Source organism: Hetaerina americana, unplaced genomic scaffold, assembly GCF_022747635.1.
Source record: "Hetaerina americana unplaced genomic scaffold, ioHetAmer1.1.p SCAF_118, whole genome shotgun sequence".
NCBI classification, from domain to species: Eukaryota; Metazoa; Arthropoda; class Insecta; order Odonata; family Calopterygidae; genus Hetaerina; species Hetaerina americana.
The window spans coordinates 308083-330969 of record NW_027286270.1 but is presented as its reverse complement, the minus strand read 5'-3'; the positions used below and the strand labels follow the sequence as shown (position 1 = coordinate 330969).

Below are 22887 nucleotides of genomic sequence, written 5' to 3'. Positions count from 1 at the left end.
GTTTTTTTGAGGATGTACGTGGAATTATCTGCATTGATTACTTGAAAACAGGACAAATGATGAATGCAAAGTATTATTTGTTGATTTGACAAAGAGGCTTATTCTTTTTCATCTAGACAATGCATATGTGCATATACCTGAGTATAATCCATGGCAAAAATTATAGAATTAAAGTTTGAATTATGAAATCCACAGTATTCGCCAGATTTAGCCGCCAATTATATTTTTTTATTTCCAAACTTGAAAAACTGGATGGGTGGGAAATGATTTGCATTGAATGAGGAGGTGATCGCCAAATAGTTGCCTATTTTAAGGATCTTTCAAAATTCTACTCTTTCGATGGTTTAACAAAAATTGAATAAATGCTGGGAAAAGTGTTTCACATTAAAAGGAGTTGATGTTGAAAAAAAATCTATCCTAAATGATTTCTTTTTCTATATTTTCCTAATGAATGGTTGAATGACCCACAAAATATTCACAATATAAATCTTGCAGTCATCAAAATTCTCCCCTTTAAATATTTAACAATAATGTTTGCTCTTCCATGTCATAAATTAGGAAAATAAATGAATAATAATGTAAATTAAAGCAAAAATAATCCCTCTAATATAACTGATTGATTAAATACTAAAATTTATCCATGTACTATTTGAAGTCACAATGGTCCATAGACTTACACCTCAATCATCTTCATTCATCTGCAGATATTTCTCAGGAGATAACAGTCACTGGACTACTATTCTCATTTCTATATTTTCCTTTTGTTTTTCTTAAGAAGAGTGTCGGCTGATTCCCAGGTGAAATTTTCTTAGAAATAATGCACACAATTGATTTCTAGTGATGCTAACTACTGCTGTGCTGTCAATAATTTTGTTGGCGTTGGTCTAAAGAGTTTGCAGGTGGCAGGAGTGAGCCAGGGGAAGGTGCAGAAGTAAGAATGTTCCAATTTCTAAGACTTTGTTAAAGCCAGAAAATATTTTTTTGAGCAGATGCAATGAAAGGTTTAAAAAAATGAGCATTCTTACACTAGTTCATCTTTTTGGGCAAAATTCATGTTGTCAGAAACACAAATGACTTGGAAAGATCTCTGATCTTAGTGGACCATGAAGTGCTGAGGAAATGAGGATGAAACCCTTAGAAACCCTCTGCTTGTGTGTAAATGGATTCATGCTTGTGTCTGCATGCATGTGCTTGTGTGTGAACGGTATCTTGCTGCCCTGGGGATAATCAATACTCTTGGAAACTTTACAATGCAGGAGGGCAAATATTTTGCTACCTCTAAGCCATTCTGAAAGCTTAATCAGGAAACTAAATGAATTCAATTTTGTATTGTTTTCTTCAATGAATAGTCCACATATTCTGCCATTTAACTGAAAACCTATAAAACTTAACTCTTGGGCAAAAGAATTATAAGTTCAAGTATCTATTATTAAAATGATTACTCTCAGCAGCGAGTAGTTGAAAACTCATTTCAACTTTGGAGTACACAGTTTCACAGAATTATCAAACAGAACAATACAATAATAAAGTAATATGTAGTGACCAGTAGATAGCATCCAGGCGCCCACAACCCTCCTTTAAATAAAAATAATCCACATCAAAATAACATCTCATGATTTATAATCTGTATGTTGCGGTGGATGTGGTCTGTTTCTAATAGCATTATGCAAACAGTATTATTGCATTATAAGCAATAATAAAAATAGATATTATAGTTGTTTTACTGACATAAAATACAATAAATGTTAAATGTCATCACTCCAAAACTTCATAGCAACGAATATGGTAACTTTATAGCAAATTCTCCATTATCTTAAAACTTTTATGCTGGGTTTTCTTCCTTTCCCTCCCTTTTCCTGAAATTTCAATAACTTATGGTAATTTGCATTATCAAACCTCTCTTCCTCTCCTTCGGGGCACACATAGCTATTATTTGGGCAGAATAAATCAAGTTGCACAACCTATAGCAATTATAACCACAATGTATTTGAGTGGTTTGCAGCAGTCAGCCCAAAAAGACTTGCATCTTTTTTTCCAATTCTGGATGAGAAAGCAAAAAAGTTCCAGATTTATAATTTTTTCATAAAATTGGCGGTTGCAATGTCTCAAAATAACAAAATAGGTACCATTTTGTGTGCAAGGAATGTGTAGGTCTGTCATAAATATATTGATGGTGATACAAAGAGATGGTGCAATATATTTTTGAAATAGTCTAGAGTTGTAAATCGAGAGATATTGCAATTGCCGATGAAAGCTCTTTAAGAAGCAAAAATCGTTATTGAAGGAATGCTTAATTCTCTGCAAGTATGCTTTATTTGCCAAAAAGTATGTTTTTTAACATTTTATGTTTAATGGTTAGGGGATGTGGTAGTCCAATGGTTAGATCACTGTGTTACTGACTGGAAGGCCTGGGTTTCATTTCTGATTGCCGGTCTCTGAGCACCCTCAGATTCACCCGAGCTGTGATGTTTCAGGTACCAGGTATTCCTGGGACACCATGAGCGGCACAGGGAGAGGAAGTGGGCCCCCTACCCTGCTAATGTGTGAATTTCACACCCTAGTTGGGCTTAGTGCTGGGTGAGCTCTATGGACTCCTAATAAACTGACCTTTGGATTTATAACTGTCTAACTCTTTAATAAGGAATGTGTAATTGCCCCAGAGGTCTGTCGTGACTCTACCTTTGACAGACTTTGTAATGGGCTTATAAAGGATGTATGATTATCTATTTCAACCATTACTGCATCTCCCAATAGTAACTCCTAGCTTTCACTGTCATATCTGAGAGAGTTTACATAATAATTGGCAGTTATTAGGTCAGAGTAACAATTTCAGGTTAGGCACTGTTAATAAAAATCATAGGCCAGCAAGTATGAGAGGTATGTACAAAGTTTGAATTGACAATGCGTAGGAGGGAATCCACCCTTACATGAGGGAATAGTAATTAATTAAATGGCTGAGTTGTGAAATTTAAGTCAAAGGAAAACATTAAGCCATGGCAATGGATTACTGCAGGCAGAGCTGTGGCCTGACAGAGTGTGAAATGAAAAAAATATGGGAACATGTGTACATCAACCCTGATGTTTGACCCTGCTGCTCTAAAATATTGCACTGGCTCCCTCCTCAATGAAGGGAGGGAGGAGTCCAAGTTGACGTGGGATGTTGGAGTGAAGAATGCCACAATGCAAAATAGATGAGAATGATTGGCAGATGAAGGTGGAAGATGTCGTACAAGAAGTGATACATAGTGTAACCACAATTGCAATTTTAAAAAAGTTAAATAAGATGAGAGAGATCTCCCATTCATGTACGATGGTGATTCGAAAAGTAAGGTCTCCTATTTTTTTTCATGAAAAATCAAATTTATTCTCAACTTTGTGTGCATCGTTGGAGAGGTTGAACATTTAGCTATTTTTCTACACACCACCTCACCTTGAAAATCAATCACTTTTTGCATCCTTGTTACTAGCTGTTTAATACCAGTGTCGTACCTCTCTCCCACCACGTCACAAAGCCAACTGACGACTACTTCTTGCACTTCCTCGTCTGACTAGAATTTCTGCCCCCCAAAGTGTTTTTTTGAGAGCGGGAAACAAACGGGATAGTGGGATACCACTGAAAAATATCCGCAGGGTTCAAACCCAGGCCCTCTGGATGGAAAGTCAATATGCAAGCCACTGCACCACATAGATCCCAAACTTGTATCGGATAAGCTTTTAGAATGCCAATATAATGTCATTCAGATATTTGTAATTGAATCATCTATTTTGAGCATTGTAGATATATTCAAATAAAGGGTAAGTCAAATAAATATTGCATAAGTGTCCTATCACCTACATTATTCCAGGAGAAGCTCAAAGGGTATATTCCTCATTTTTCTAACTGAATACTATATAAGACTCCTTTGTCATAATTTTTTGGCATAATTTTTTACAGCAGAATGTGTTTACTTGAATTTCTGCAGCTTAGGTGAAAAGCAATGGTGCCATTCATATGAGTGCAATTTGGTCTTAGATGTCAAGTGGAACACCCAGTTTTTATCTCCCACAGCAAGTGAAAATGACAAAGGGAAAGATGAGGTGCAATGCTTCCTCAATTACATGGCGGTGAGCTGGTCAGATATGGGCATGCAAACTCTTCTCCCACAAAAATACGTCAACTCTAATGGTGATTATGTAAAAGTATAAAAGAATATTCAAGCTCTAAATGATTCATCAATTCAACTATTATGAAATATTTAAGCCACTTGATAGCACTTTAGGACAAACAATGCATCTTTGTCTTGAAGTCTATTAATTCTATATATTCCTGTCTTTTCTCCAGTTGTCATATTCACATGTCTATCATGGTGCTAAAACTAGGTATTGGTCATAATTAAACCATTTCTCCTGCAACACTTTTTTTCTCCTCTTGATCATTTGTCATTCCTAAACGCACTCCAACTTCACCTGTCTCCATCCATTTGCCCACACTGCATTCCAATCCCTTATTGAAATCATCTGATGGCCCTCTTTGCAAAAATAATGACTTACCATCCCCTTGAAATAAGTTTGCTAATTATGGCAGAAAATTCTTTACTCTCAGATGAGAAATGACCAACAATAACTTATTTTAAAGAAATTGACGATACCTTAGCCATATTTTCCAGCACTAACCATTCATTGGATAACATCATTAGCTAAATGTGCATTGCTGTACAAAGTAGTTGAATGTAACAATCAATTCAAGACTATCAAGTGTTTCCTTTTAGAAGCATAGGAGATCTTGTCCTCGGATTGTTTATGCACATCATCTCTCTCCCCCTATTTATGATTATTTTTCAGCATGTATACCTGAATAACAAAACAGTTCAAAGGCTCTATATATATATATATATATATATATATATATATATATATATATATATATATATATATATATACACACACACACACGAGGGTCATCCGGAAAGTAGTACCCGTTCGTGCCGCATGAAGTGCTGACGACGCGAGTAGCCGCTGGACGAGGTCAGATAGCTTCAGTGGCTTGTCTGCCTTCTCTGAGCCAAGTTGCGTGACGCTAGCATTGCCTGTGTTGTTTCTGTGATTGTTTACAATGTTTAAAAAAATTGAGAACGCCGCCAGTTGTGAAGTGAGGGCAGTGATTAAATTCCTCAATGCAAGAAACGTTCGCCCATGTGATATTCATCGCCAATTAAAGGAGGTGTATGGAGACAATGTAATGGACGAGTCGTCTGTTCGGCGGTGGTGTCGCAACTTCAACATGGGGAGGGGGAACACACACGACGATGAGCGTTCGGGGAGACCGTCTGTCATTACAGACCAACTGGTGAGCTCAGTTGACGAATTCGTGAGGAACGATCGGCGCGTCACAATTGATGACATCTGTGAGCATTTTCCCAATGTTTCTCGAATAATTGTTCATGAAATTGTTAAACACCATCTGCATTATGCAAAAATTTGTGCAAGATGGGTCCCTCGCGTATCTCAATGAGCTGGCGGCGAAGGACTATGCAGCAGGAATACAGAAACTTGTCACACGTTATGACAAATGCCTTAATTTGCTTGGAGATTATGTTGAGAAGTAGTTTAAAGTATCCTCTTTCAAATAAAAATTTTTATGTTTGTTAATATTTACTTTTGTGTCTTTATTTCACGAACGGGTACTACTTTCCGGATGACCCTCGTATATATATGCCTCCCCGGACTACAACCTTGACGTGGTGGAAGGGCTTGTGCGTTCCCATGACCCCTAGAGCGGGTGCTGGCGGGAGTAATAATAATTGCTCCTGGTAGGGTCACCCATGCCAGATAGGTCGAAGGTTAGGAGCCAGACGAAAGGTAGTCCACGCAGCGTCTGTTCCTCAGTGAGGCGGCTGCAATGGCGTCTGACCCCAGTGGGGCGGCCAGTAAGTGATGGTGTCACGTTAAAAACACTATTGAGGAAGGCAACAGGAAACCACCTCAATTATCATTCCCAAGAAAAATATGATGGACAATAGAGATATTTTGAGTCCTGGCAACCAAGGGGCTCGGCCCAATCGGCCGTGTGTCGTGCCCGGCAGCGGGGGAGGCAAGGCTTCCGCGGTCGTCATCCCACGAAACCCTTGCAGGGGAAAACCAGAAGCAGCAGGACAGAAGACGCAGGAGAAGAAGACAAAATTAGTTAGAATAGGAACGTGGAATGTTAGGACAATGATGAGGACAGGGAAATTTCAAAATGTAAAGCGAGAGATTGAAAGGGGAAACATTGATATTTTAGGTCTATGCGAGAAAGAGGCTTTCACAAGGAGGAGGGAGTTGATGAGAAGGACGTTGAGTAAGGATGTTAAGACAAGACTCGTAAAAACTTTAATATGGAGCGTAGCTATGTACGGCGCAGAAACGTGGTCATTGAAGCAGGAGGATGGATGTAGACTGGGGGCTTTTGAAATGTGGGTATGGAGAAGAATGGAGAAAGTGAAATGGACAGAGAAGAAAACAAATGAGGAAGTACTTGGTATGGTGGGCGAAGAGAGGGGTTTTATTGGGAGCAATCCTATGGAGGCAGGAAAAGTGGCTGAAGGGGGTATTGACCGGCAGTGGGATGTTGAAAACTGTAATTGAGGGGAAAATGTTAGGCAAACGAGGAAAGGGAAGGAACAGGATAGGGATGTTGGACGGGATGAAGGGAGGAAGAAAGTACTCAGAGCTGAAGAGGGACCTGATGTAGAGTAGGATGTTGTGTTTTGCTGGGGTCACAAATTATTTAATTAGTAATTACGTCCATCAAAAAACCTATCTTAACTGGTAGATTACCTAATAACAATTATATATATATATATATATAATTCAAACACAGGTGAATATTTTTTAAATATTAAAGAAAGGGCACTCACAAATGCAGTTTTGATGTTGCAACAGCTGGACCGTCGTCATCAGAATGGCGTTCTCGGGGAAGAGCGGAGAGGACATATGGGGGGGAGGGCTGAGAGAAGGAAAGGTAAGGGACCAATAGGAAATATACAAGGGGGTAGGAGAGGATATGTAGGCAGCTTTTGAATGCATTCAGTGGGCATGGTTCAGCCCGGGGGGTTTAAATGATTTGGACACGCAGATATGTGCCATCTCCTGGGTTCGCACCTCTTTGATGCTGGTAGATTTGGGAAGGGTTTCAATCACCAAAACAGAGAAGCAGTTATCAAAAGATTGGTTTTGGGACGCAGTGTGAGTAGGGCTAGTATAATTTAGGATGGTCGGGGATTTGGTGGAATATCGGTGGTTATTTTCATGCGGAGGGAAAGCGTGGAAGTGCATTCACCCACGTAGAAGGCAGGGCAGAAGTCACAGGAGAGGCGAATGGCATATGTGTATATGTGTATATATATATATATATATATATATATATATATATATATATATATATATATATATATATATATATATATATATATATATATATATATATATACCCTCCCCGGACTACAACCTTGGCGTGGTGGAAGGGCTTGTGCGTTCCGATGACCTCTAGAGCTGTGCTGGCGAGAGTAATAAAAATTGCTCCTGGTAGGGTCACCCATGCCAGATAGGTCGAAGGTTAGGAGCCAGACGAAAGGTAGTCCACGCAGCGTCTGTTCCTCAGTGAGGCGGCTGCAATGGCGTCTGACCCCAGTGGGGCGGCCAGTAAGTGATGGTGTCACGTTAAAAACACTATTGAGGAAGGCAACGGGAAACCACCTCAATTATCATTCCCAAGAACAATGTGATGGACAATAGAGATATTTTGAGTCCTGGCAACCACGGGGCTTGGCCCAATCGGCCGTGTGTCGTGCCCGGCAGCGGGGGAGGCAAGGCTTCCGCGGTCGTCATCCCACGAAACCCTTGCAAGGGAAAACCAGCAGCAGCAGGACAAAAGACGCAGGAGAAGAAGACCAAATTAGTTAGAATAGGAACGTGGAATGTTAGGACAATGATTAGGACAGGGAAATTGGAGAATGTTAGGCGAGAGATGGAAAGGGGAAATATAGATATTTTAGGTCTATGCGAGGTGAGATGGAAAGATAGCCGGGATTACTGGAGTGATAAGTATAGAATAATATACAGCGGTGGGGACGAGAGCCAACGAGGAGTTGCCATAGTATTAAATGAAGAGGTAGGAAGAAGCGTACTCAACACAGAGCAGGTAACGGATAGAATACTACTAGTGGAGATAAAAGCAGAACCGACGAACTTAGTTATTATTCAGGTATACATGCCACCGAGCAACCATAAGGAAGAAGAGGTGGATAGGATATACGATCAGTTAGAGGATATGATCGCGTGTGTTCCTGCAGGGAAACATTTGATAGTGATGGGGGATTGGAATGCAACGTTAGGCAAAGGAAGAGATGGTGATGAGGTGGGGGATTACGGTTTAGGCACAAGGAATGATCGCGGGGAGAAGGCAGTTGAGTTCTGCAGAAGACAGGGGTTAGTCTTCACCAACACTTGGTTTAGACACCACAAAAGACGCAGGTATACATGGAAAATGCCAGGCGACTCAGGAAGATATCAGCTAGATTATATCCTGGTTAGACACAGGTTTAGGAACAGTGTGATAAATTCCCACAGTTTCCCGGGAGCAGATGCGGAGTCAGACCACAATTTAGTTGTTATGAAATGTAGCGTACGTTTCAAAAAGATAAGGCAGGGGCGGCGAGTTAGAAAATGGAATGTAGAAGCATTAAATGGGTTGAAAAGGAAGGAATACAAACAGGCGGTAGAGAAAATCATGGAGGATGGTAAAAGGCTTAGTACTATCGAAGAAAAATGGGAAATGATCAAGAAAGGGTTGTCTAAAGCCGCAAGAGACACTATTGGAACCGTTAACACAAAAAGGACTAGGAAACCATGGATCACGGATGAGATGATTACAAAGATGGATGAGCGGCGAAAATGGAAGAATGTAAATACAGAATTAGGCAAAATGAAGTACAAAGAATTAAACAATAAATTGAGGCGGGCAACAAATAAAGCAAAAGAAGCATGGTGGAAGACGCAGTGCGAGGATATGGAAAGTCTGCATAGGAAGGGAGATATCGGTACGCTGTACAGCAAAATTAAATCGTTATCGGAAAGTAAGAAAGGAAGAGCTATGCTAACAGTTAGAGATAAGGCGGGTAAGGTAATAGTTGACGCAGGAAAGATCCAAGAGAGATGGAAGGAGTATATGGAAGAACTGTATACTAAGAACTCAGACCAACAAAGTTAGACATTGAAAAAGAAAATGACGTAGAGGAAGACAGCTTAGGTCCAGGCATACTAGACAATGAGATAGAAAGGGCATTAAGGGAGATGAAACTAAATAAGGCCGTGGGGGTAGATAACATTCCCGTGGAACTTTTAAAATGCTTAGGAAAATGTGGGAGGAAGAGGCTATATGGGCTGATCCGTAGTATTTATGAGGAGGGAATCTGGCCGGAAGACTTTGTGAGATCAGTTTTAGTTCCTATTCCGAAAAAGGTAAAGGCCACGTCATGTGAGGACTATAGGACAATTAGTTTGATATCCCACACAGCTAAGGTTGTTCTCAGGATCATAAACAAAAGGATAGAGAGTAGGGCAAATGATTACTTAGGGGACGATCAGTTTGGGTTTAGGAAGGGGAGAGGTACGCGTGAGGCCATTGCAGTAATGAGATTATTAATCGAGAGGAATATAGAACACAACCAGGAGGTATTTGCCTGTTTCGTAGATTTCGAAAAAGCGTTTGATAGAGTGAATTGGGAAAAACTAATGAGTATATTGCAGAAAAGAGGAATAGATTGGAGGGAAAGGAGGCTAACCCGCAACCTGTACATGTCTTGCACTGCTCAGGTGCGGGTGGGATATGGGGAGTCCGGATGGGCAGTGTTAGGAAGGGGTGTAAGGCAGGGTTGCCCATTATCACCGTTGCTGTTCAACCTGTATGCAGAGGAAATGATTAAAGAGGCATGGGAAGAACTCGAGGTAGGAATGAAAGTGGGCGGGGAATTCGTAAAATTAGTTAGGTTTGCTGATGACCAAGCTTTAGTTTGTCAGTCAGCCAAGGGGCTGCAAGCATTGCTGAGTGAATTGGAAATTCAGTGCGACAGGTATGGGATGAGAATCAATATTAATAAAACAAAGGTTATGCGATTTTCTAGAAAGAAAAAGGCCAAGCTTAACATAAAAATAGGAGGGCAAAAACTAGAGCAGGTAGAACAGTTTACGTATCTCGGTAGTGTTTTGGACCAACACGGTCAAAGTAGTAGGGACGTAAGGAGAAGAATTGCGCTAGGCAAAGAGGCTTTCACAAGGAGGAGGGAGTTGATGACGGGGACTTTGAGTAAGGATGTTAAGAAAAGACTCGTAAAAACTTTGATATGGAGCGTAGCTATGTACGGTGCGGAAACGTGGTCGTTGAAGCAGGAGGATAGACGTAGATTGGAGGCTTTTGAAATGTGGGTGTGGAGAAGAATGGAGAAGGTGAAATGGACAGAGAAGAAAACAAATGAGGAAGTACTTGGTATGGTGGGCGAAGAGAGGGGTTTGTTGGGAGCAATCCTATGGAGGCAGGAAAAGTGGATGAAGGGGGTGTTGACCGGCAGTGGGATGTTGAAGACTGTGATAGAGGGTAGAATGTTGGGCAAAAGAGGAAAGGGAAGGAACAGGATAGGGATGCTGGACGGGATGAAGGGAGGAAGAAAGTACTCAGAGATGAAGAGGGACCTGATATAGAGTAGGATGATGGATTTTGTGTTTTGTTAGGAGTAATAAAATATTTGTTTGGTAGTTGTGTCCATCCAAAAACCTACCTTAACCGGTAGATTACCTTTAAAAAAATATATATATATAATTAATTAATTTTCCATCTACCTGTTGAAGCAAGCTTCAAAAATTTATTGTACTTCTGAGCTTTTGAAAGAGCACAAAAAGCAAATGTTTTTCACTGTCCTTCTATGTAGTCAAATATCTGGAAACAATTTCTGTTAAGAAATAATAGGGCATGCATTTCCACACAGTTAAGTAATTAAAGACTACCAATTTAAGTTATCAAATGAAAGGTTGGTGTGATAGATGAGGGTAGGGCTTACCTAGCACTACTCCTATGTGGCAAGTACATTTTCCTGTGCCACCTGTGGTTTCCCAGGAAGTCTGGTTACCAAAAAATAACACAGCTTCAGTCAAGTGCAGAGTGCCAGAGAAATCCCTTGGAATTGAGCTTAGGCCCTTCAGTCAGTAGCCCATTACTATACTCACCCAACCACAACTTCTCCTAGGAAGGTGATGCAAACACTAATTACATTTGAACATTTTAAATACAAACACAGCATTCAAAAACCCTGGGATAACTTTTTTGGATGTTATTTAGATATTCAGAGTTGACCAATTTGAACTATTATATGATATTTGATGAATATTAATAGATGTTATTCATATAATAACATTAGGTTATTTTAAATAGAATAAGTATTATCTGATTATTTTTATGAATATTTGGAATTTCAGGCCTGGAATTACAATTCTTCCATATTCACATAATACTCACTTGTATCCAGAGCCCTGAACTTCCAAATATTCCCAAAAATATCTATACAATGTTCATTAAATTTTAATCACTCCATTCAATCTTTCAAAACATACATGCATGAATACACATTTACACACATTAAGATGCACTGAGCGACAAACAAGCAAGCTGGCAAATGTAGTTCACATGGTCTCTAAAGTTATCTTACTTAGGTAATGTCATTGTCTCAGTTTTTGAATTAGCACTCTGTTAGGCTTTATAATAACATTCCATGTTTAGAGCTGATTTTTTGTAACATTATATTTGATCCTAGAAAAGTTATGGTTCTTTTACTGTCTCAGGTCATATTTTAGTTTTTAATTTAATTAATGGATACCCACTTTTACTGCTCCACCTCAATATCATCAGCCTAATTTTCAGAAGCTTTGTCCCTTGGAGCCTTCATCTGAAATGTTAGTCTCTCTTTCCACTGGCTTACTTTGTTCTTTAAGCTCATTGTCCTTCGCATCTATGATGCTAATAATATTTTCCCTTTTGTTTCTTTTTGGTTTTATACAAGGGTACATATCCTGTTTCTATGATTCCATTTCTAGAGACCAATGATGTTGCCAATCAAAACTCAATGTTATTCATTAATTTCATGACATTTCTTCCAAAGTTCATTGCCAGGCACCTCATTTGCCTTCTTTTCCTATGGACTTTTATTGAATTTCCCGCCAGACTTCCCATCGCTGGCTTCCTTAGAAAGGAGACACTTGTCAGTCACTCATTCATTTTCATTTTTTGATTTCCTTCTATCTTCCTCTTGGGTTTATCACTTAGTATCTTTTCTCTAGCTCCTCTTTGCTGATCTTGTTAAATATTTCTCTTGTTTATCTTTCTCTCAGAATTACACTGTTTTCGATAAATACATGGCAATGCCCCAGTTTTAATAGTATTTCAGATAATTTTTCACTCATACTTGCAAATCATAATTACATAACTATTTTAGCATTTAATTTTACTATGAATTCAATTGATTATGAATGGTGGCAAGTGATCACTGAATCTCTAACTCTCTTAGGTATAATGAGTACATTTAGTAACTTCCTCTGATGTAATTTTTTTCATAAGTAGGCACCTTCTAAGTTAATGTTGATGAAAAAGTGCTCACCAGTGCCAATTCTAAATTTGCAAGGTTTTCTTTGGTTTTTCCCTCAATTATTAAACATAATAATAATAGTAATAATTGTAATAATAATAATACTTTATTCCTTTTGAAAAATGGTACAACCATTTTAAATTTCGTCAATATAAATATTATTTAACATATAAACATAAGTTCTTAAGTACGATGAAGATTGTCACAAAAGAATTCATCCAATGAGTGAAGTGGGTGAGCAAGTAACCAGGTATTATAGCCTATTCTTGAAACTCTGGATACCATCTGATTTCAACTGAGTAGGCAGATAGTTATACAGTCTTATGTTCATATGATGAAATGTGTTGTAAGTTGATGACAATCTACAATAAGTAGTATTTAGATTTGATTTACCTCTAGTGAAGTAGTTATGGATGTTAGATCTTAATTGGTAAGTATCTAGATGGACTTTCACATGAATCAGAGCCTTAAAGATATATAAGCTAAATACAGTCATGATTCCGTACCTAATAAAAAAAGGTTTGCAGGAATCATGTGGTCGAATATTAGCAAAAGAGCGAATAGCTCTCTTTTGCAGTAGCAAAATTTGTCTAACATGTGGGGAATGACCCCATAACTCAACACCAAAATCCAAATGATATTGAAAGAAGGCATAGTAAAGTGTTAAACGATACTCATTTGAAATGACAAAGTTGAGCTTTCTTAACATATAAACAGCTTTACTCAGTTTACTACAGGTCTGACTGATGTGAGTCTCCCAGTAAAGTTTTGTATCAATATAAATTCCTAATATTTTAACAGTTTCAACATCAGTTATTTTTGATTTAAGACTGCACATGATGTGTTGAGTTTTGTTACTATTTAAATGTAAATGATTAACATCAAACCATTCCTTAGCCTGTCTGTGGGCAGTGCTCTATCATACCTTTGCATCTTCCGGAAGTTGACATTTTTGCACAAAAGTAGTGTCATCAGCATATAGGTTCCATATAACAGAGCAAATCATTAATCATGATGATGAAAAATACTGGGCCAAGCGCAGAGCCCTGTGGTACACCACATTTTACTTTAAGAGCTGCAGATCGACAGCCATCAAGTTCAACGAAGTGGTGGCGATCATCCAAATATGACTTCATTAGTTTCAGTGCAACTCCCTTAATACCATAATATTCTAGCTTTGTTAGTAATATTGAATGATTAACACTGCTGGAAGCCTTACTAAGATCACATAGTATCACAGAGACTGATTCCTTCTCTTCAAATGCATTAATGACATAATTAAATATGGACTCTACTGCCATAGTTGTAGATTTCCCAGATCAAAACCCATACTGTGATTTGGAAAAGAAATTATTTGACTCAAAAAAATTACATATTTGATCTTTCATTAGAGCTTCAAAAATTTTACCAAAAACCGGGACAATGGAAATGGGGCAATAGTTAGCTAAATCATCTTTAATGCCTTTCTTATAGACTGGTACCCCTTTGGAATATTGAAGAGCTATTGGAAAATCTCCTGTCTTAAAAAATAAGTTGACTAACATAGCTAATGGTTCTGCAATGAACACAATAATGTCCTTTATTAGGGAATTAGACATACCATAAATATCTTTACAGTTGGATTTTTTAAATTTTTTAACATTTGATATAATATCAAATGGAATAACAACATTCCATTTAAAATCTAAATTATTTGGAGGAAGATTTTGCTGCAAATTGCCAATATTGGCAGTATCAAAGTTATGAGAGAACAAATTGTTTTCAACAGTTTTTAAGAAAAAATTATTTACAGCATCTGGGGTGAAAGGAGGATTTTCATTTTCATTACCAACTTCTTCATTGATTACTCTCCATGCTGCCTTTTGTTTATTTTTTGCATTCAATATAAAATCCTTATAAGCTTTACTTTTTGCAAACCTAACTGAATTATAATAATCTCTTTTGTATTTCAAGCAAGCCTCTTTGTCATGCAGGCTCCCACTGGTTTTGTAAGAGTGATAGTAACTAAGTAAATCATTTCTAAGAGCTAATAGTTCCCCAGTATGCCAGAGATTATTTTTATTTTTAGGGGACAAAGAGTTTAGTATATTTTTAGGAAAGCATTGTTCAAAAATGTCTAGGAAATTACCTTAAAAACTTGAAAAACATGTTTGTTCTACAGAGTCTGTGCAAAAACCATGCCAATCAATACAAGATAGAAGCAGTAGGAAACCTTCTCTTGTTATGGGCCTAATGATAATGGTTTTACCTCTATTTGAGAATATATTTTGGGTTATTTGAGTATTAAAAGTGAAGCTTGATGGTCAGATAGGAGATAGTCACTGACACTTATACTATACAGTTCAGGAACATAATCGGTAATTGCATTATCTAGGCAGGCAGAAAGTCGAGTAGGCTGTTTATTTGCCCAGTTTACATTATATGAAAGCAAAAGATTTTCAAGAACCTGATAATCGCTAGTTTCTAGTGTATACTATGTATAGGCACTCCTTCTTCCTTTCTCTATTCTGCCATCATGAATATTTCATTTTAATTTGTGTGTGCCATAAAATGAAATGGCCAAGCATTCCCAATTACAAAGTGAGCTGCACAATTCATCACATATCACCAGAGAAACAGGCAGTCATATGATAATTGCAGGAGCAATACAGTTTCTGCCAAAGTGATTTAGGTTCCAGGGGTGGTTCAGATTTTGTGTACTTGCCTAATATTCTATTGGTGAATCTACTTGACTTAACACAAACTCATTGGGTGAGAAATTTTAAAAGTGGAGTACCAACATTCTCTTGTCATTAATTTTAGGAAATAGGACCATATTGATGCCACACTTCACTTCCAGAGTGACTCGTCCACCAGTTTACAGTGGCCCTGTCTTCCATCCAGAGACACTTCCCTCTTCCAGAGAAAATGCACACCATTTCAACAGTTTTCAAAGCATTAGAATGGCTTATATAGTATGGCCAGATATACCATTCAGTCATGAGCATGCCAATTATTGTATTCTAGTCAGCAATATGTCTCTTATTTCCTTGTGCCAGTTGATAAAATCCTTTGGTTGGTCATACAAGTCTTCACATTGCCATTCCATAAGATTTTAAGTTTGATAGGCACTATGACCCTTATTTCATTAATGTACCTTGATTGTAGTGCATCTTTCTGCTAATCCAGAGGCAACTTTTTTGCTATCTTCTGATACACCACCTTTGATTACAGTACCATTCCAGTAGTCACCCTTCATTGACCTGATTGGGAGACTTGATAAACTTGGGAATACTTTCCTTGAAGAAATAAGATCAAGTACCTGATGACATTGAAGAGATGCTACATCTCAGGAAAATTATGTGGAGGTAGCCCATTACTTCCATCACATTAGTTATGTGGCCATTTTAATGAATTTGACCCGCACAAACAAAGCCAACCAACTTTATCAATATCAATGCCTTCTGATCAACTGATTCTGTAAAATTATTATTATCCACTAAACTGTTAAAGCTGTCACTTGTCTCTAGAAAGATTCATAATTGGTTTCTCCAACCATGAGCTATTATGTGAATTATCATTTATTGGAATTCAATAATATTGCGAATGAGAGCAGATCTTATCAGTTTTAAATTTAGAAGAAATAAACATGCCTGTTTAAACATCCTAGCTTCTAAACTCAATGGAAGCCAATAAGCAGGCACACGTTATTTTATGTTTGAAATAACGTTCATGAAGAATACAAGCTCCGTATAGTAGATGTGACTGACAATTAACTTTCTTGATATTTAATTCAGTGAATTAACTGCACGTTCACTGCCCAGTTCCTCTTAAGGTGACTGAATTTTAAGACACACGCCTCAAATGTCCTCATCACCAATACGTAGGCATAAAATGCTCCAGTATTCTGAGATTTTCTGCTCTGGCTCAAGAATTGAAGAACTATTTTCTTTATAATGGTGGGTTGGGACTTTGGGTAAAAATGGTTTATTTTCAACTTTATTGCACATCAACCAGGTCTAAATTTCAAAATAGAAATGGTTTTCAGGGTACATAGGACTAGTCCGGTTGCACAACTGTTGACACCAACTGTTTGGTAATTATTACAGAATATGTGAACTTTCTATTGAGTTTGTGCTAACTACGCGTTAGAAACCTTGGGTCACTGTAATAGAGTGATCGTTAAAGATCCAAGCCTTTCATCAGGCCAACAGTTTTCGTCATATTTACTCTTAAGTCGTTCAGTACTAAGGTTTTCATGCGATACATAGAAAGAGATAAGCTAGCCACTTGAGTTTTATGATGAACACGGACACAGGCTTCCCGCCTGCTACAGATCGCACGACGGCATTATAATTTGAAAAGTACTTGAAGTGTATGCACCATAATATTCCAGTAACGTGACGTAACTTCTATTCTAAGTTATTTAAGTCTTAAATCGTTTGTCTTTTGTCACTTGCGATGCTAGTTTTCAGAATTTCCATCCGTGCCTGCCACCCATTGGATGTTTTAGGTACCAAGTGGTGAAAACCTATTTAAAAGAAGTTTAGTGTGTTGGACGGGGAGTTTGTTTTCTTCATTTCTGTGACACACAGCTGTTACTATTAGATGTGGGTCTGATCGCTAAAAAGAGCAGAAGGTATAATTTTGTCGTGTGTGGATCAGTTATGAGTGCATCAGGTGAACTAACTGATATGTATTTTGACGTGTAATCGTAGTTAAATTTTTTCAAGTGACAGCTGATTTGAAATTGCTTAGGTTTGAAAACATCATATTTGGTTACGCTTTGAAGTGAAAAGTATATACGTATGAAATCACAAATACGGTGAAGATTAAATATCAGTGCTGAAATGAATTATACGTGTCTGATATGAATGTGTAACAGAATCGATAGTTATTCATACGACGTATTATTCATAGAGCCAAACATCATATCACAATGTCAGAAGACGCGTCAACAGCCCTTGTTTTTGAGAAAATCAAGTTTTATGCTGCCAAACCGAACGAAAATCTGGACAACCTCCGTCATGCCGTTTCAAGACTTAACTACCAGGCGTTAAATCAAGGTACAGTGTGTTTTTGAATCAATTATCTTTATATTACAAGATTGAACGAAGCGACCACGATGTTTAGTGTACATGTGTCCCCTATTTCTGACAGAAAAAGGTAAAATATGATTCTATATGCATTAGAATTATTAGATTATATTTATTTTGATTGCATGTAAATCGTTTGATTATAAGTAGCATTTTGTCAAAAGAATTTTCATTACCTTACCAAGTTTTTAATGATTTTATACAACTAGTAATGCATATTTCCTGTGGTGCGTAAAACAACCTGTGGTCATAAGGAAAACTTCAAACGAATTAAATTAAGCTATATTATTTCAATGTGCATAGTGAAGCAGTAAGTGTTTTGGTCTGTAATCCGTCGAGCAATAAGTATCATTCAGTTTTATTACCCCCACTTGTACTGGCATATTCTTCATGCCCATGATTTGGCTTCAAAAAAGAATCTTTAATGGAATAACATCTTTTCAGGATAAAGAGAGGTGCTTTCAAAAAGACATTCTTGAAGGAAACTGGTAAAAGTGGAGTAAACATGTTTTCATCCATTGAGGAGGACGTGGTTATTGAACTCCACCGTGAAGTTGATTGTGGTGAAATTTAGCGATTCTTAAGAGCAGCGAAATTTCTTCTGTGACATTGCATTAAAATTAGTGTTCTTTTGATGAGATTTTATGAATGTTTAGTTTCCTTGTTGAAAATTTCACCCTGTGCATTTCCTGTCTGATATGATAAGTGCACCTCTTTGCCAAAATTGGATGAGACAGCTCATAGCTTGGTAGAAATCCATCAGAATAATCAGTATCGTGGAGTGTAGTTTTTTCTTGCCATTATGAAAACAATGTCAGGTTTTTCTCAGATTTATAACATGGTGTGAAACTAAAAATGGAGTCAGTGTTCTTCATTTATCACACGATTTTGGCATTATATTTCTTGCCTCAGCCTCACCATTTATACAGGGAATGAAATTTGAAAGTCACAGTTTTAGGACAAATATAACTGGACTATTTCTTTCTTTTTAAGGGATGGTAGCTATCAAGCATAGAAAGCATTGATATGCCCACTTGTATGCCATGGCAAAGGCATACTCGTAATTGAAATCCACTACTTATATCATTTGTGTTGAAGTTCGTGTCGCTCAGATCCTCACCCCTCTCCATCCTCCCCCGATGTTGTAGCACAGAGAGATCTTTTTGAGATCTAATCGCCGGCTTCATTTCATACCCTAAACTTAACTCAGAACATCCGTCATGTAGTTATGTGGCATCAATCCATCGGCATGATTCAACTTGCGAATGTTTGTGGTAGAAAGCATCACGCACCAAGTGAATGGTGCATCAGTGCATGAGAAAGAGAGTGGGAGGTCACGAGGCAAAAAGAAGGCTAAGGCATTAATCTGACCAGTGCCAAAGAAAGATAGACTAACATTCCTAAAAAAATGGGATAGAGTTAAGTTAAATTAGGAGTAAAATATCTTCTCCTCGTTAAGGGATATCACCATCAGCAGAAGAATTGCAGGAAATTTTCTTTTTCTAATATTACCGAATTCTCATGAATTTGGGTTATCAGAAGTTCAAACAGGAATAGATAAATTAAATGGTAGCCAGCGCACCCTCAGAAGTGATTCCTAGCAACGAGTGCACCCATTCATAATTATGTCCTTTGAGATAAAGATCAATGCCATATGTGAGACCCAGGCGAGGGAAGTGAGGAGTCAAGATGCTGTCCCTGGCATCGCTGGGTGGAAGTCTTGCTTACCATGAGGGAAGACTAACTTGGCACATTCCTTTTGGAATCTGAGGGAGAATTGGCCAAGTGCCAATTTTTATGGCATCATTGTGAGCAGATTATCATTTCCTTTTATATGTATTGTTCTCTGATTTATTTAACCATCATCTCTAACATCTTAGGAAATAATTAGGTAGTCATGTCTAATTTTTCCATCACAATAAACCATTACTTACTGGAACTTAAGATTGGGAACATTGGTCAGCATGAAGGGAGGCTGAAAGTATGCAGAGTTGCAGAAGGGTTTGTTGGTGTGTGCTTGGTGTCGGGTGGTGTCTTGTCTTGATGGTTGAGGCTTTGGACCGTAGTGGGTGGTGTCCTTCCAAAACCCCCCTCTGGTGGGAGACTGCCATAATGGTGACCAGATTTGAATTCTACTTTGCACAATCCAGAAATTCATCTTTCTCTGCAAATCCACGGAAGAAAAATTACAAATATGATTAATTTACTCAATTTGGTGATTGGCAAATCCTTCCATTTGTTTTAAGAGCATCAACTCAAGGGTGCAAGAGCCCAGGGATGAGAGAGAATCGATTGGTTTGAGAGGGGAGGTAAGGAGGGGCGGAGATGGGACATGTTTCGCATTTTGGTCTATCGAAAGGGCAATGTTGTGGATTTGTAGATGGAAGCGTATCAATTCTCTCCCATTCCATGGTACTCCCTCGTGCACCTCCATCAACTTAACTACAAGCTCTGCCCCTCCATCTATTCTGGGTGCCACACCCCTCAGCATCCGCCTCAGCTATCGCTGCGTCCCTCAAGCATCACTGGATGGAAGTCGTCCGCACTAGGCATGAATGAGCGAATACTAACTTTCCAGATTCCACAAGAATTCTGAGGAAGAATTGGCGTGCTAAAGGGCATAAACTAGATGAGGGAGAGCAGTATACATATTTAGAAATTGCTTTCGGTGAGGGAGAGTGGTGGGGATAATGAAAGAATAATTGAATTACGTGAAGAAGTATTTGCCAAGAGGTGTAATTCGATAACAGGGGCACTTTCAGTGAACAAGTAAAGAAATCACTAAAAGTGGAGAAGATTGGTGAAGAAAGATGCAGGGAGAGACGAGCAAACGATGGAGTTCCATCCACGGGGGGTGGGGAAGAGAGATGGCTGTTGGGCGGAGGACTTTGCAGAGAAGAAGATGCGGGAGTTGTATTCAGAGGGACTGGGATGCTGGAGAGAGTGGTGGAGGGAGGGGTAGATTGTAGGCATTTTGGATGGGCGGTGGAAAGCATTCGCGTTTGAACATTTGGACTATTGCAACAGATAGTATTGGATCTAAGGATGTTTTGTGCTAAGGTAGTTAATGCTAGTAGAGCAGTTGTGTGCTGTGCAATTGTCCATCGAAAGCCTATTCTCACCATGTAGACTACTGCAAAAAACTAGGGCGGAATGATCCAGTCACTCGCGGTTACTTAGTATTGGTATCCGCAATGAGGCATTTAATTTTATTAATTATTAGGGCTGGTTTCCGCAGCTCTTTCAGTGGCCCACAGAGTAAGAGCGTGGTTTCCTCGAGTAAAGGCCGTTAATTTAAATGATCAGACCCGTATGCCGTTCTTCTCGGGCGTCTCTCTAGGACCAGGATTGAATGTTTACTCGTCTGAAATCGAACGAATCTTCTTTAGATTGGCCTCTTGGAATCGTCAGGCGGTTGGTTTTCATGTGTGTCATGTAATTTTAATATAGTAATGTTGACCGTAGGGCCGTAGGGTTTGAAACCTGGGCCTGTCCATGAGCACCCTCGACGTCAACGCCCGGGCTCTGTGATTTTTCGGGTACCAGAACTTCCAGGGAAACTATAACCAGTACAGGGAAAGGAACTGGCCCCCCTTAATACCCTGATGCGCGAGTTTCACATGTCCTTCGGGCTTAGTCCTGGGTGAACCATACCATCACCCACTAAACCGACCTTCGGGTTGATAAATGTCTGAAGGGGAAGGAAGGCAAAAATATGCACATTATACACAATCGATGAATTGGGCAAGTTTGGGCACTGTTAGAGAGGCTATTGTGGATAAAGGTTCGGAAAGGGGAAGTGTTTGTTGATGCGGAGGGGTGTAGTGAACAGCCAAATGGAGAAGGAGGGACGGTGTATGCGGTCACGTTGGGAGATTATATTGCCAATGGGATGTGCATGAGGGAGTGTAGCGGGATGGGAGAGGAATGGTAAGTTGAGAGGGGAGGCAAGGAGTATTGAATATGAGACATGTTTTGCATTTCAGGGATGTATTGCAAGGCTTTCGCAATGAATTTGCGGATGGCAGAGGATTACGATGAAGGCTTGGTGGATTTTAATGTGTCCGATAAATTGGTGGGTCGTTTAAAAGTAATTGGGGGGCATTTTCATAATATATTTGCCGTTGTTTTTTGGTCAGTCAAGATGGGGAAGAGGTGTTTGATAATATGTCTGAGGGACTGCATTCATGGGAAATATATAATTGTACAAATGAAGAGTTTTTGCGAGTTGGTGTATTGGGAAAGATTGCCCGTGGAAAAGTGCCGAATAAACGTTTCATTGAAAAGGAACTCAGCCAGGGTAACCGCGGCGGAGGAGAGCGTTATGTAGATCGAGGAAGAATGCCTCCAGGGAGTTTGAGTAATTAGAGATACATTGACCACGGGTGGAGAGTGAGTAGGGAAAAGAGCGTATTATGTGCGATGGGTAAGAAGTTACCTTTAAGGAGTCTCAATGGCGAAGGTTTGCCTATGAGGGGCTGAATCCATCGGACAGTCTTTTATCTGTAGGTAATATTTTTGTGGTAGGAGAAAGAGTTGTGGGTTAGGATGAAGTGAGAGAGGTTCAGATTAAGTGGTTTGACTATGTGGTGTGGGGCGATGGGATAAGTGTTGGCGGAGGGGAGAGCTTCAGAGTAAAGGATTGAGGTGTAGAGGCGTCTATTGTGGCCGAGATGATTGGAGTGGAGGCGGAGATTGAGTGGAGGAAACGGTTGAGGAAGTCGTACGTGAGTATCTTGAGCATGGGACGGTGGAGAGTGGATCGGTGGTTGGAGGGAGTGGTCGGCAAAGGCGGAGAGTTTCTCTGTCGGAAAGATATGGGAAGAAATAATTGGTCGCACTAGGGTTTGGGGGAGAGATTATATCCTTTCTCAAGGATTAAGGCCCCCCCTGAAGGCCCTAGGCGGAAGAAAAACCGTGTATTGTCAAATAAGAAAACGAGTTAGTCATTTGTCTGGTCGTATCTCACTCAAATCTTAATTCATGTTTGTTGAATTCTCGTAAGGAAAAGAAGGTTTTTCCGTGAAGTTGGATTCAAAAAATGCATTCTAAAAAGGCGAATTTGCGGATACTCTCATCGAGCTTTTTCCTTTTTATAAGAATGCGGAAAATTTAATTACTACGGTATGTAGGAGGTCATAATCAATATATCCGAATTATAGCGA

General features: G+C 39.0%; 1 protein-coding gene across 3 annotated transcripts in view; it reads left to right on the top strand.

Annotated features, from left to right (window-relative positions):
* The first annotated feature begins 17170 nt into the window (after positions 1-17170).
* LOC139685587 (cytosolic carboxypeptidase 1-like) overlaps positions 17171-22887 on the top strand; it is a 230970-nt gene continuing 225253 nt past the window's right edge. For all 3 annotated transcript variants that reach the window (XM_071582526.1, XM_071582527.1, XM_071582529.1), the window contains exon 1: positions 17171-17692. In XM_071582526.1, coding sequence (XP_071438627.1) covers positions 17566-17692 — 127 coding nt within the window. In that variant the 5' untranslated portion in view covers positions 17171-17565. The remainder of the gene's footprint in view (positions 17693-22887) is intronic.